Source organism: Ranitomeya imitator, chromosome 1 (assembly GCF_032444005.1).
Source record: "Ranitomeya imitator isolate aRanImi1 chromosome 1, aRanImi1.pri, whole genome shotgun sequence".
NCBI lineage: Eukaryota > Metazoa > Chordata > Amphibia > Anura > Dendrobatidae > Ranitomeya > Ranitomeya imitator.
The window spans coordinates 816,691,655-816,706,893 of NC_091282.1; the positions used below are offsets into that span (position 1 = coordinate 816,691,655).

General features: G+C 42.5%; 1 protein-coding gene across 1 annotated transcript in view; it reads right to left on the reverse strand.

Moving 5' to 3' along the window:
• Positions 1-6,294: 6,294 nt before the first annotated feature.
• LOC138649487 (uncharacterized) overlaps positions 6,295-15,239 on the reverse strand; it is a 90,833-nt gene continuing 81,888 nt past the window's right edge. The window contains exon 6 of the mRNA XM_069739964.1: positions 6,295-11,400. Coding sequence (XP_069596065.1) covers positions 10,923-11,400 — 478 coding nt within the window. The 3' untranslated portion in view covers positions 6,295-10,922. The remainder of the gene's footprint in view (positions 11,401-15,239) is intronic.

Consider the following 15,239-nt stretch of genomic DNA (forward strand, 5'->3'; position numbering starts at 1 on the left):
CTGTCCCCGGCGCTGTGCTTCTCTGCACTCCTCCTGCATCCTGTGTCAGCGCCAGCCAGCCGGAAAGCAGAGCGGTGACGTCACCGCTCTGCTTTCCGGCTGACCGGCGCTCACAGTGCAGAGGAAAGCAGAGCGCCGGAGGACAGACAGCGGAAGGTAAGTATGTAGTGTTTGTTTTTTTAACGTTTACGCTGGTAACCAGGGTAAACATCGGGTCACTAAGCGCGGCCCTGCGCTTAGTAACCCGATGTTTACCCTGGTTACCGGGGACCTCGGGATCGATGGTCGCTGGAGATCTGTCTGTGTGACAGCTCTCCAGCGACCAAAGAGCGACGCTGCAGCGATCGACATCGTTGTCGGTATCGCTGCAGCGTCGCTTAGTGTGACGGTACCTTTAGCATTTAGAGGAGATAAATTGGTTGCATCACCTAGAAATGGAAACTTTCTGGGCATTCTTGAACTAATCACCCAGTACGACGACTTTCTTGCACAGCATATCAAAACTCAAGCCAATTGCGGCAAGGGTCATAGAATTTCCTTGTCATCTACAATTATGGAAGAAATTGATCACCCATTAAATTGATAATTTAATGGGCGATCAAGTCGTCAGAGAAATTATTTCTCAAGTTAACAAATCAAAAAACTACTCCATCTGTTTGGACTCCACACCCGATGCAGCTCATGTTGACCAACTAACCCTTGTGTTGAGGTATATGGAGAAACATGGCCCTGTGGAACGCTTTGTAACATTCATAGCAAACAAAGGCCATGGCGCTCAAGACATGGTCAATTCCTTGTTGGAATTTTTGAAGAGACATGACCTAGACCTGGGAAATTGCCGCGGTCAAAGTTATGACAATGCATCTGCAATGAGTGGCAAATACAACGGCCTGCAAGCCAAAGTGAGAGAGAAGAACAATCTTGCATCCTTGATTCCTTGTACGGCACACTCTTTAAATCTGGTTGCTAAAAATGCTGCAGAAAGCTGCTCGAGTGCTGTACATTTTTTTTTACTTCCTGGAAAAGCTGTTCCTCTCAAACATGTCACAACAACGCATTGGTTCTGCAGAGCTGACGCTACTAAGGCCCTTAGGCATGACTATCAGCAGATTAAAGATGTACTTACACAGATTGCTGATGATTTTGAAGAAAAAAAAGCTGTGTACGATGTGAAGCAGGACTGTTAAGACAAATGAATCAGCTTGAAACTGGTATTAACACAACCTTCAGGAATAATATCCTGCAAAGAACAGATGCTACTAGTAAAAATCTACAACACGCAATACTCGATCTAAACACTGCTGTGGCGTCACTGACCAGCTTAAAAAACTATGTCGCATCAAAGCGTGACTCCTTCAAAATTTATGAGAAGCAAGGCGAAGAGCTGTGTGGTTCATCTGAGTATGTTCAGATGAGAACTTGACACAGGCGCCGAAACGTGTGTCTCAATCCATTGGATTATGGCCATACCGAAAAAGTACAACTCAACACTTCTGAAAAATACAGAACAGAAACTTTCTTGCCTATCATTGATCAGTTTATCGCTTCTCTTGACCAACGTCTTCATGAAAATAAAGATATATCAAGCAAATTTAACTTTTTTAGCCATCTGAAAGAACTGTCTTCCTCCTTCAGACGAGCTTAAGGCCACAGCAGAGCAACTCGTCAGGTCTTATTCAGATGACTTGGACATTAAATTGGAAAATGTTACAAACTGATGCAGTTCATCGATATATGTATTCACAGACGACGAGCCAAAAGATATCAGCAATGAACTTTTCATGTACAAGCTTATCATGGAAAAGGGTGTGCATGACACTTTTCCAAACATTGAGATAGCTCTAAGGATATATCTAATTTTGATGGTAACAGACTGCAGTGGTAAGCGTTCCTTCTCAAAACTCAAATTAGTTGAAAACTGATTAAGGACATCCATGAAGCAGGAACGACTTGTAAATGTGGCTATCATGAGCATCGAGTCACATACTGCGTGAATTGGACTTTAGTGACATCATTAGACATCATTTTGCAGCACGAAAATCAAGGAAAGTGCCTGGATTGTAAAAAATGAATGATTTTACCTGAATTAATCTGTGTAAATGATTTCTGTAAATAAACTTGCGTTCATTTCATTTTGTGTTTTTGCATTACATATTGCAACACCTTGAAAAATGGGCCTCCCTCTAAAATGGGCCCCGGGCCACCCACCTCTTAAATCCGGCCCTTTCGATGATGAGAGAATAGTCTCATCATCCGGCGCCTGTGTTCAATCAAAACATTTACATAATTCACATATTCACATACTCAATACATACTCACTGAACACCGAATCCCAGATGCCTGTGTCTCTTGCAATCAAAAATAATAAACAAACATAAACTCACCTTTCCGCCATAGTCCATTTAATACCACGGCCATCTCACCTGGCTACTGGCGATTCACCTCCTGTCAGTGTTCGATCCCGAAGTGTATCACTGAGCCGCCGTGAGAGTTCACCGGAGTTCAGTAGCTGATCAGCGCCGATGCTCTCACTTATGGCACCGCTACGTGGGAAAGTTCTCACACAGCGGTAGTGCCATGAGAGCACCAGAGCTGATGAACTCAGGTGAACTCTCACAGCAGCTTGGTGATACAATGCGGGAGGTATTACCTCCTGTCAGTGTATCGCCGGGTTGAGCGGTCACATCTCCCGATGTGACTGTTCTACATGCGAGATCGCCGTGGGACACTGGTTATTGTGGACTACGTCAGACAGGAAAGTATATGTTGGTTTATTATTTTTTGATTGTTTGCAGGAGACGAGGGCGTCTGGGACTAGGTGTTCAGTAATTATGGGAAATTTAGATTTAGAGTCTGTGTGATTATTTCAAATAAAGAACTTTATTCTGGGTGTCTGTGTTTTTCTACAATATCACTATGGGGTTCGTAATGGAGAGGCGTCTTATAGACACCTCTCCGTTACTAACCTGTGGGCTTGATACCACCTGACAATACAAAGGTGACATCAACCCCACAAATATGAACCCCACTTGCCACCACTTCAGGGCAAGTGGGAAGAGCAAGACTAAGAGCCACAACTGGCGCAACTATAAGATGCACCATTTCTGCGGCGGCTGAGAGCTGATATTTTTAGCCTGGGGGGATGCCAATATCCATGGCCCCTTCCCAGGCTATTAATATCAGTCCACAGCTGTCTGACTAGCCTTTGCTGGTTTGATTTTATAGGGGGAACCCATGTAAATGTTTTTCTGGGGTTCCCCTGTAAACTAGCCAGTAAAGGCTAAGCCAACAGCTGTGAGCTGATATTAACAGCCTGGGAACCTTTATGGCTATTGGATTCTTAACAAAATACTAACATCAGCCCTCAGCTTTCCCTCTGCTGATTATTAAAATTACGAGGGAGCCCACACAATTTTTTTTCTTAATTTTTTGAAAACTAAACAGATATTGCATTTCACACAGATTTCTGAGGGTATGTTTCCATGCTCAGTAAACGCTGCGGGTTGGACGCTGCGTACATCTGCAGCATCCAACCCGCAGCGGCCAGATGTTACAGCATAGTGGATGGGACCGCAGCATGTCTTTATCTTGTGGAGAAGCTCAGTCTCCGCGAGATAAATATCATCCGTCCAATGTATAGGGTGCGGTGAATCACCTGCGTTCAAAAGCAGGCACATCCCAAATATTACCGTAAACTGCCTTACAACACCCTGTCTTCATTTCAGGCTGAACTCATCGACCTAATGGAAAAAGCTCATGATCAGGGCATCATATCGAAGAAAGTTCTTGATAATATCAAGAATTTTCATTCTAGGCTTCCTACTCTCTACTTAATCCCGAAACTACATAAGAACCCCACAGATCCACTAGGACGCCCGATAGTCGCAGGTAATGGAGGCCTGGTGAGATGATCTCAGATGTCGTAGATTATTTCTTGAAACCGCTGGTTATGACTCTCCAGTCATACATTAAGGGTATGTGCACACGTCCGGATTTTTAGCGTTTTTTTTGCGGAATTTCACCATAAAAACGCTATAAATCCGCTAAAAAACGCTAACATTATGCATCCTATCATTTATAATGCATTCCGCATTTTTTGTGCATATGTTAGCGTTTTTTTCCGCAAAAAAAACGCATACCGCAAAAAATCCAGACATGCTCTATCTTTTTGCGGATTTTCTGCAGATTTCCTATCAAAATGGACATTCCGGAAAAATCCGCAAAAATTCCGCAAAAAATCCGCGCAAAAAACGCACAAATTCCGCGCGAAAAAAGCACGCGGATTTCTGGCAGAATTCTCCGGATTTTGTCAGGAAAAAATCCTGACATGTCCTGAATGCTCCTGGATTTTTTCCTGACAAAATCCGGAGAATTCTGCCATAAATCCGCGTGCTTTTTTCGCGCGGATTTCTCGTGGAATTTGCGCAGATTTTTCCGGAATGTCCATTTTGATAGGAAATCCGCAGAAAATCCGCAAAAAGATGGAGCATGTCCAGATTTTTTGCGGTATGCGTTTTTTTGCGGAAAAAAACGCTAACATATGCACAAAAAATGCGGAATGCATTATAAATGATAGGGTGCATAATGTTAGCTTTTTTTAGTGGATTTATAGCATTTTTATGGCGAAATTCCGCAAAAAAAACGCTAAAAATCCGGACGTGTGCACATACCCTAAGACACCACGTCCGCTTTACAACGCCGTGTCCAGTTGTACCTTGAGCACAATATGGTCATGGTGACAGCGGACATAGAGTCTCTTTATACCTCTATCCAGCACAACAATGGAATAGAAGCTATTAAGTTGTTCCTTTGTTCCAGCAATCTGGACAGCCCCCTTGCTGATTTGGTCCTGATATTTCTGGAGTTTTTACTACGCCATAACACCTTTATTTTCAACAATCAGGTGCATCTCCAGCTGCAGGGCACAGCAATGGGGGCCTCCTGCGCCCCTTCATATGCAAATCTGATCTTAGGGGTGTGGGAGAGGAACAATTTCCATGACGGTCTCTTCCAGAGAATGAACAATTTTCATAACTGGATGAGGTACATTAATCACATCCTCATCTTCTGGAAAGGTGACTTGGAAGGGTTGAATAACCTGATGTGTAAACTTAATCACAATAATCTTAACATCAAATTGACTTTTACATCTGGTAGGCAAATGGATTTCCTTGACATCAAAATTTCGTCCTGTCTTGATGGCCGAATACAAACAAACGTTTTCAGGAAACCAATTGCCACAAATGTTTTCCTTAAGGCAGATTCATCTCACCCCGGGTCCACTATCCGTGGAATCCCCATTGGACACAATTTCTCAGAGCCAAGAGAATCTACTCCAACATGGAAAATTTTGACAATCAATCTAAAGACCTGATTTGCTTTATCCCCTCTGGATGAACCCCCAAAAGATCAATTAAAAGAGGATATATAGGGCGGCAAAGACAACGCAATGCAGTATGCCCACTACGGATGATACAAACAAGTCTGACCAGGTACGTTTTATTTCCACATACAATAACAAATGGCAAGATCTGGTCAATATCATTGGAAAGTCTTAAAGGTGGACCCTACTTTACTGCAAGTTTCACCCCCCCCCCCCCTTCATGTGTGCCAAGGAGATCAGCTAATCTCAAAGATATCCTTGTTCAAGGTCATTATGAACCCAATGGACCTGGTAATGGAAACCATACACAGGGGGGCCGACAGGATTCTTTCCATGTGGTCTCTGCAAAGGGTGTCTGAATAACACCAAATCCTCGATTCACCAATCATGACAGTTCCCGCATCTATGAGATTAGGAGATATTTGAACTGCTCCTCACATGGTGTAATTTACCACACACAATGCCGTTGTGCAAAAATCTATATAGGCTTGACAACCAAGGAACTCAAGGTACAGACACATGAGCATGTACGAGACATTGAGAAAGCTAGGATTACAGAGGATGTTAAGACACTAAAATCACTCCCATGGCATTTTAGGAGATATCATGGATGTAACCCCAGGGGCCTGGTTATAAAAGTCATTAATCAGGTCAACATGGGTTCACGGGGTGGGGATTTAAGTAGAACACTAGCTCAACTTGAGAACAAATGGATCTATCGACTGGGTGCCATGAGTCCACAAGGCCTGAACAAAAGTTTAGGCTTTGCAGCGTTTTTATAAATCAGGTAGATATCAGATGGCATCAATGTTTAAAGCGAGGAGATACTGGGTTTTTGATATATTTTTATCTTTATTTTTTGTATTTATATCATTGGGTTTTTTTTTGTTTTGTTCTTATCTATTTATTTTGTCAGATGGGGGGCTTTCTGGGCGTCTGAGGCAGCATCCGAACATATTCCGTCATGAGTGACGAATGGGACCATCGATATGACTCTTGCAATGTTGGAGGAAATGAGTTTGCCACGTTATGGCACTGAACAAGTGCTCCTTTCTTCAGCTCAGCACCTTCAGATAAACGATTTTTCAAGCTACCTGTTCACTATAATACAAACTGTAAATACATTAGCTTATTTGTGAATTTTTTATTTTTTACGAAAATGCCATCTGTAGTTGGGTGATTTTCTGGCACATGCATTGAACTTCAGCCTCCATCTTGCAAAAGAACTAGTCACTTTCTAATTTGTCACTAACATAAGGGCGATTTTACGTCATAGTATAGTGTCTTAATTCCACTACGCATTTATCACTTTCTATATTATGCTATAAATGTATGTGAGTATTATATTTTCCTATTCAATAAATATTATATTTTTAGTCACTGATCACTCATTTCAGTATTTTTATACTGGTCTTACTCTTATTTCTGTACTATAATAAATTCATTGACAGTCTCACTTGCACGATTGCACTTTTTTATTATTATTGACAGCACTGTCACTAAGAAATTTGTCATAGAGAACCCTCAAATTCCTATTAGTCAATAGTCTTGTTTCTGACCCTTTTACTTGCACTAATTCTTTTTATTATTGCACTATTAAACCCAAATAACTGTACAGAAAACTGAAATGATATACTTACCTTATTATATACATTAGATAATATGGTTATACCTTAATTGTGATTTATACTGGTTCAGTTTTCTTATTATAGAAGTATATATAAGGACAGTGTGGACTTTTAATATACCATGCATAGGATTTAGTCGTTTCCATAGCAATCCTCAGTCATTTGCTTAGTTTATTGGGTTTCTACTGCTCTTATGACTTTCACTTCTGCTAAAATCCTTGATATTCATACCATCTCTCTGTGGATTCCTTCACAATTGCCACCAGTGGTGCGCACATGCGTGACTCATCACTACCCGACGTACTTCCAGGAGCACTCTAATTCACAACTGCATGTGTTCCAGCTTGCCTTCCAATGAGTGCGTCCCAGAAGTTCATCTTCATTGGAGGGGTGATGTGCGCTTCATGGGCCATTGAATTACGGACGGAAGAATGTAACATCACCGATATCGTAAGCCCTTTTCCGCTCCGCTATTGGCTACACTTTATTTAAAAGGATCCCCTTCTCCTCACCCAGAAACGCCCCCGGAAAAAGCTCTGGGCGAAATGCACGTCGAGGTGGAGGATTCCTCGCATGCCCTATCTCCCCATTACGTGGTCTGGAGGGGATACCGAACCGAGGTAATCTGTTATGATCTTTTTACTGTGGTACCATATTGTACCACCTTGACCTGGACTGCATATCATATCTATATGCACATATGCTTTGAGCAGTGTGACACTACTTAAATAGTTTTTCCTTATTTGAATTCAGGTTTAATCTCATAAATATTAGTGATAAGCGAATATACTTGTTACTCGAGATTTCCCGAGCACACTCGGGTGCCCTCTGAGTATTTTTTAGTGTTCAGAGATCTAGTTTTCGTCGCTTCAGCTGAATGATTTACAGCTACTAACCAGCATAAGTACATGCTGGGATTCCCTAGCAACTAGGCAACCCCCACATGTACTTAAGCTGGGTAGTAGCTGTAAAGCATTCAGCTGAAGCGACGAAAACTAAATCTCCGAACACTAACAAATACTCGGTGGTCTTCCGAGCGTGATCAGGAAAACCTGAGCAATGAGTATACTCGCTCATCACTAATAAATATAAATACATATATTACATATACATGCACACAGCTATTTTTTTCCTCCATACCTTTGTGACCTACGCCACTTCATTTCCTAGATTATACAGCAATTGGTTTACAGAGTTATTACACATTACGGTCTGTGTGTACTTTTAGATATACACTAATCTCTATGAGAATGGCTGTTTTTGTCTCCCCGAATTGTTGCTGTGACCACTTATATAGATTCTAGATATATTTTACTGAATTTCAGTGTTATAGAGAGATATAATTTTTTTTTAGGGATTAGGCTAGGATCCCCCCTGCTGGACACTTTGGTATATTGTCTTTTGTGCCTTTTCTTGTATTTTAAGAATATCGGGGTAAAATTTGGAAGAATTTATTTTAATTGTTATAAGGTTTTCTTCTTCGGCTGTTGATAACATAAGTCCGTATTCGGTTATATGTCATTTTGAAGTGCCATTACCTATTCGTTTGGACATTTTGTAGATATAACTATCTTTTTCTGAAGCACAATGATGGTCTATTTCACTTCCACTGAGAGCTCTTTGACCCTGGGTTCACAGCAATAGCTTCCAAATGCAAATGCCAAACCTGGAATCAGCTGCAGACCTTTTACCTGCTGTTCTGGTCTGAGAAGACTCAAAAGGGTGAACCCACTGGACCGCGACAGCGAACCTCCCCAGGGCGAGTAGACCAGTTAAACCACCCCCAATACAGGGAGCGTTAGGAGCAGGCCTAGGGGAGACTACTGCTATGGCAAACTGAAATGCTAGGTGAGGACAATGGAACACGGATGAGAGACAGCAGACTGGAATGGCAGGAACTCAGGTACACAGGAGGAACGGAGGTAATGGATGACCAGGACTACCAGAATAACTAGAAGAGAGACAAAGGTCAGGCACAAGACAATACACAAGGTAAAACGGAAGGTACATAGAAGAGTACGCTGAAAGGCGAGAGGGCCAGAGACACTTGCAAAATACAAATGATAATCAGGCACCGCCAGGCGGAAGAGGTGGCCTGATAAGCAGAGCGGCAGCATACCTTCCGGGTCAGAGTCCTCCAGAAGAATAGAGCAGAGTGGAAAGAGCGGAAGAAGTGTCATGAATCAACGAGATGAGAGTGCGGGTGCGCCGTGAAGCCCAGTGCGCGAGTGCACCCGACCAGAAGGCCAGCTGCGCGGGCAGTAGAGAAGACGCCGAAGAAGTGGGACCGCGTCGGGATGCCGTGGAGCGGTAAGTATGAAAAGGCACCCGGGAAGGCGGCGGTGATGGCGTAACACCTGCTTAATTGATGATGGATTAATGAGGGAAAAGTCCATGCTACCCATTAAAGAGCTTTTGAGAGAAATGTACAATTACTGTATTTTTCGGATTATAAAATTAGGGGGAAAATGGGGGTGCTTCTTATAATCTTACCGAGGGGCCAATGCTGCGGGCCCAGAGATGGGGTTGTTGTGATGGTCATGTGGTGTGCGGTGGTGGTACGGCGGGAGCGGTACTCTGTGGTGGCGGCATATGGTGGCAACCATTCTTCTTCCGGCGCAGATGGAGAAAAACAGATCTCCATCCGCGCCTGCCTCTACGCGATGTCTCCAAGAAAATGGCAGCGGATGCCGTGCAGATGGAGACCTCGGGAGATGAGATCTCAGAGCCAAGATTTCTATCTGCGCATGCGCTGCCCCAGCAGCCATTTTACCGGAGTCCACCGCATAGTAAACAGTGCGGGGGCTCTGGGCTTTCACAAAATGTCGTTTGAGCCCCTGCACCACTGAACACCCGCTGCGCCACTCTTGCTTCCTCCAGCAGCGACCCTGAGACCCTGCTCCTCTGCGGCCTGCACCACCGGACACCCGCAGCGTTGCACATCTGAACACCCCTTTCTCCCAGTCTGGGGTCGGCAGCATCGCCCCACTCCTGCTTCCGCCAGCAGTGACCCTGCTTCACCGCAGACACCACCCCAAGCAATAAGATACATGGAATGTAAGATACATGAAAGATATATCTTGGTACCGTGTTAGCCAGTAGATAGAAAAATATTTAGAATTGAGAGTCCTCAGTGGTTGATACCTTATTATGGCTAACTGAAAAGATGGTAACAAATTGCAAGCTTTCGAAACTACACAGGTCTCTTAATGTAAGAAGCACCAACATTTTATATATATAAAAAAAAGTGGGGGGTTTAATTTTTCTCCTCAAAATTTGGGGTGCGTCTTATAAACCGCAAAATACGGTACTTTTGGTCTCTTGAAAGAGAGGCATCTACCTGTTAAAGAGCTGTAACTCCTAAACCCTTACTCCAAGTAGAATGTAAATACTCTCAAATTAAAGCTGAGAGTCTGCACTTTAAGCCCATATTGATTATATAAGTGTATCTTGAATATGTTTTGGTAAACAACTAATGTAAAAACTTGTCACTGTCGAAATATTTCTGGACATAACAGTATATTCATTTGAAAGGGATGCTTTTGCATACTACATTGCCAGAAAGTTACTATTAGGCCATGTGCACACGTTGAGGAGTGTGCAAAATTTTCCTGAACAAAACCGGACTTTTTCTGCAGGAAATCCGCATGTGTTTTTTTTTGGAGCTTCCCAATGCAATAAATAGCATCAAAAAAGTGAAAAATCTGCAAAATTAATGAACATGCTGTGTTTTTTTTACCGCGATTAGTTTTTTTCGCAGAAAAAAATGCAGCATGTGTACAAAAATTGTGGAATGCATTAAAAATGATGGGATGGAACGTCCGAAAAAAAACCGAGAAAAATCCTGAACGTGTGCAACAGCCTTAAATGTACAAAACTCCTAAATAAACAACTAGAGGATTCCATGCCCTTTAGTTTTGATGATGCTGAGCACCATTGCCCTTTAACTGTTCAATTGTTTTAGATAACCTTTTAATGGTGTGTCTCTGTCTCTGAATCTGACGTTGCAGGGTTCTCACTTTCTTTTTAAGTTTCATGGTATCAGGTGTAAAACGAAGAAGGCTTTCTTCATTGTGAAATGTTGAGTAAGTGTGGTCGTAAGCACTATGTTTTTCTGTTTCTTGCAGTCCATCTACAACTTTCATGGACCTACAGTCTCCAAAGTTTTGGTGTGTTGCTGTTACTGGTTTTCTTCTACATTTCCTTGCCTTGAAGACAGAAGGTACAGCACAGAAGCTTAGTCGGGGTACCGGTATCCCTGGAAGCATGATGTAATCCTTGTCTTTGAAATGATCACTGCAAATTCTGCTCGTTGCTGAAGGTTTCCAATCACAACACTTAACAGCTTTAACCCATTTGGAAAGATGCTCAGGACGTTTCATAGGAAATCTGTAAAATAGAAATTGGTGGTTAGAATTATTTTTGGCCAATTTTTCAAGAAAATAACATGCACACAATTCCTGATATCCTTTTTCATTTTCTTTCTGCTCCAGAGCATGCGGATCATAGATTGTACCTCAGCTCCAATATGACAGGTTATCTTCAAATTGGTTCTCCTGGGGCTATGTGCACATGTTCAGGAATTGGCAGCGCTTTGGACACAGCACATGTCCGCAGCACATGTCCGCTGCGACAAAAGCGCTGCCGGCAATTGAACACAGGCAAATCTGCATTTGTTCACGGAACCGTGAGGAATCACAGCGTCCAATACATTGCACGTGTGATATTTATCTCACGGAGGCTCGCTTCTTCAAGATAAATAGACATGATGCGGTCTGGAGAGACACGCCGCATGTTCGTCTCTGCAGGTGAGCAGCGGGCGTCTGTGCAAGCATAGCATAGTAGGCATGGTTTTTTTTTTTTTATATCCCATCCACTGCTGTAACAGCTGGATGATGCGCAAGTATGCAGCGTCTAACGTACACCGTTTACTGACCATGTGCACATACTCTAGGAGAAAATCTTACCTTATGCCCTAAAATTTATTTAGAATTGAGAGTCCTCAGTGGTTGATACCTTTTAATGGCAAACTGAAAAGATGGTAACAAATTGCAAGCTTTTGAGACTACTCAGGTCCCTTCATCAGGCATAGACTGATAGAATTCAAAGCACTAAAATTTATTGTACTTCATTTGATCTTTGCCGCTCTCTCCCCAATGGTAAAATGATGTGGTCATGACTCTTTTACAAAGCAAAAATATAGACAGACTGCTTATTTGAATCAGCGCCAAGGCTGCTGCAATCACAGGACTTTTTTTTTTAGCTAGCAGATTTCCTCTACAGACATACATAGCTTGGGTAAGATATTTGGCCAATTTTATACCTCTTATTTTATCTCTTTTCTTAAGCATGTGTGTGCTCCCTCTCTTGATATCAGCAAGGAGGAAGTTACTGAGGTCTATTAACCTGTCCTTCATTGAAATGGTGCGCAGCTTGAACAAAGCTACTAAACAGGGCAATAGATTAAAACGGGACGTTGAATTCACACTGAATTAAGCAGCACCCATATGAGTTACATACAGCAAAAGAGATTATGTCAAATGCGGCACTGCCATAACATTTTTCCTGTTCCTGTAATACACTGTTCCTATATAGACTCCTCAACATTGAGATTGCAACACCAAAGTGGAAAAATTATCTGAATCACAGGAGCGACAGACATAACATGCAATTGATGGAGGGAATCGAATGGAAACAAAATTTTCAAAATCTCGCGATATATTCAGTATCAAGTATTGAGCGCCACAGCAGAAATAAAAGCGCTTACACAAACCTTTCCGAAATCTAGCAATAGAGAATAAGAGGTGCTTCTCTGGCTGCCACACAGGTTGTACTGACCTTTTATGTGCTGATCTCCATTTTTGGTGTTACCTTTACCTTGGGCTCTGCATTGATTTTACCGTCACTTACGTTTATTTTCCATCAGCTCTATTTTTATTACAAACGATTGGTTGGACTTTCATACTCTGAGCAGCAGCATTAATGTGCTTGTTTGGTAGACTTTTGCCTATTGTTGTTGTGTTTTTTACATTCACCAACATCAATACCTTAGTGTTGTCATCTCTAGAATGGCTGTATTCTTTACTAGCTCACCATTTGATACGTTTTTCTTGGTATTTCTTGAGGTATTATTATCCTTGTGTAATCCTGTATCTTTGTAATTTCCCACTGCTCACGGTGAGCTCACTGAGGTCACCACAGTTCATCGGGTCGCTCACAATGAGCTGCCTGTGGGAACCACAGCTTCAGTGACCTGCGGTAACCTCAATGACCTCATCGCAGGTCACAGACGTTCAGCGTCTCCTAAATGCCAGGCTGAGCAGTCGCATCATGCAACTGTTCAGCAATGTATCCAGATGAAGCAGAAATGAATTATGGACAAATGAATCATCATCAGATAGGTGAGGAATATGGTGTTTTTTAGGTTTAAGTTTACACTAGTAAATAGGTAGAAGAGGGTGGGGAGTTTTACTTCAAATTAAAGGACTTTATTATGGCTGTGTCTTTATTACAATTTTACTATGGGGGTAGTAATGGGGGTGCTTTATAGATGCTTCTCAATTACTAACCCCTGGGCTTGATGTCAGCAGCTATAAAACAGTTGACATCAACCCCAACCCTATTACCTCACCAAGGCAAGTGGGAAGGGCAAAGCTAAAAGCCAGATTTGGAGCATATTATTGATGCGCTATTTCTGGGGCCGCTGAGGGCTGATGTTGATAGCCTGGGAAGAGGGCCAATATCCATGTCCCCTTCCCTGGCTATTTTAATATCATCCTATTTAGCCTTTACTGGTTAGAATTTATAGGGGAACTCTGTCATTTTTTTGGGTCCTCCTGTAAACTAACCAGTAAAGGCTAAGCAAACAGCTGTGGTTGTTATTAAAAGCCTGGGAACATTTAGAGCAAATAGCCCCTTTCCCAGATTACAAATATCAGCCCCCAAAACAAAAAAAAAACCACACACACAAAGCACTAATTATATAGCTGTCATGGGTTTACCGCAACAAAGAGGAGCCAGAAGGATGTGTAAATTTCTTATGGCAGTGCAGGGGTTAATCTGCTGTTGAGCGTTCCAGGAGCATTTAGGCTCTTAGCTGTGCACTGTTAGCCACTCCCATCTCCTATATAAACTGGGTCTTGGATAGCACTCATTGTCAGAGCAAGCTTTTGCTGCATGGCTGGAGGTTGTTGTTGGTTTATAGAAGGCGGTTGATGGATTTATCTGTGACTGCTGCAAGGTTTTGAGTGTGTGATAATTCCCTTTCTTCTCCTACTTTGGTTTAACCCCATCCTCAACTCCCCGATGCATTCCTCAGTTATATGTTTGAGTATATTTGTATGCTTGGTATTTTTCGTTTCCCTTGTTAGTCTGGTTGGTGTATTACGGTACACTATTACCCCACTCTTCCCTGTGTGGGGGAAGGGTACAGACAGAGCGGATTCAGGAGCTAAGTCAAGGTAAGTGGCCCCGGCCTCTTCACCATCAGAAGTAATCCAGGAATCAAGGAGAACTAGGTCGCCCTTAGCGTTAGGGACAGGGAAGGAACCCCTGGTCCTGGGACACTCGACAACAGAGTCGTGACAATAGCACATAGAAATGTTTCAATCTATCACGTTTCTCATCACCATCTCTATCTTTGAACATCTTTAATACATAACTCTTTAATTTCTGCACAGCACTTCATTCCATAAGTGTCACATGACAGCACACTGACACATATACATGGATCTTGAATCTCACCAGTACTGGTTTTTCCTGTACAGGAATCACAATGATGTGTGAAGGGTGCTTTAGGGATAAATTTAGTTCCGTTTTGGAAACTACAATTCTGTGTGTCAGTTAATATTAACAAGATGTCAAATGTATATGGTTATATGGTTTATTTAGGCTCATACAGTAAAAATACTTTGCAAAAAACTAAAATAGGTGTTGCCATACTCTGGGAGACATAACTAATGCTTATTTTGGTAGAACAAATGGCATGCACAGTGTAGGGAAGGCTAAGTGCAACACAAAGGGATAAGAGAAAGGGAACCAAACACTAGGGAAGGGGAAAGTGGAGACCCCTAACATCACCCTGCTGCCCTATTGTCCCTATATAGGTTCCACACCTATCGCCGAGCAGGATACCTAATCCCTGCCTGACCCGTGCGATAAGCCCTGCACTGGGAAGGACAGGATAAGCGCTAGTCAATCCCCACTACCACTAAAGACAGATGGGATAC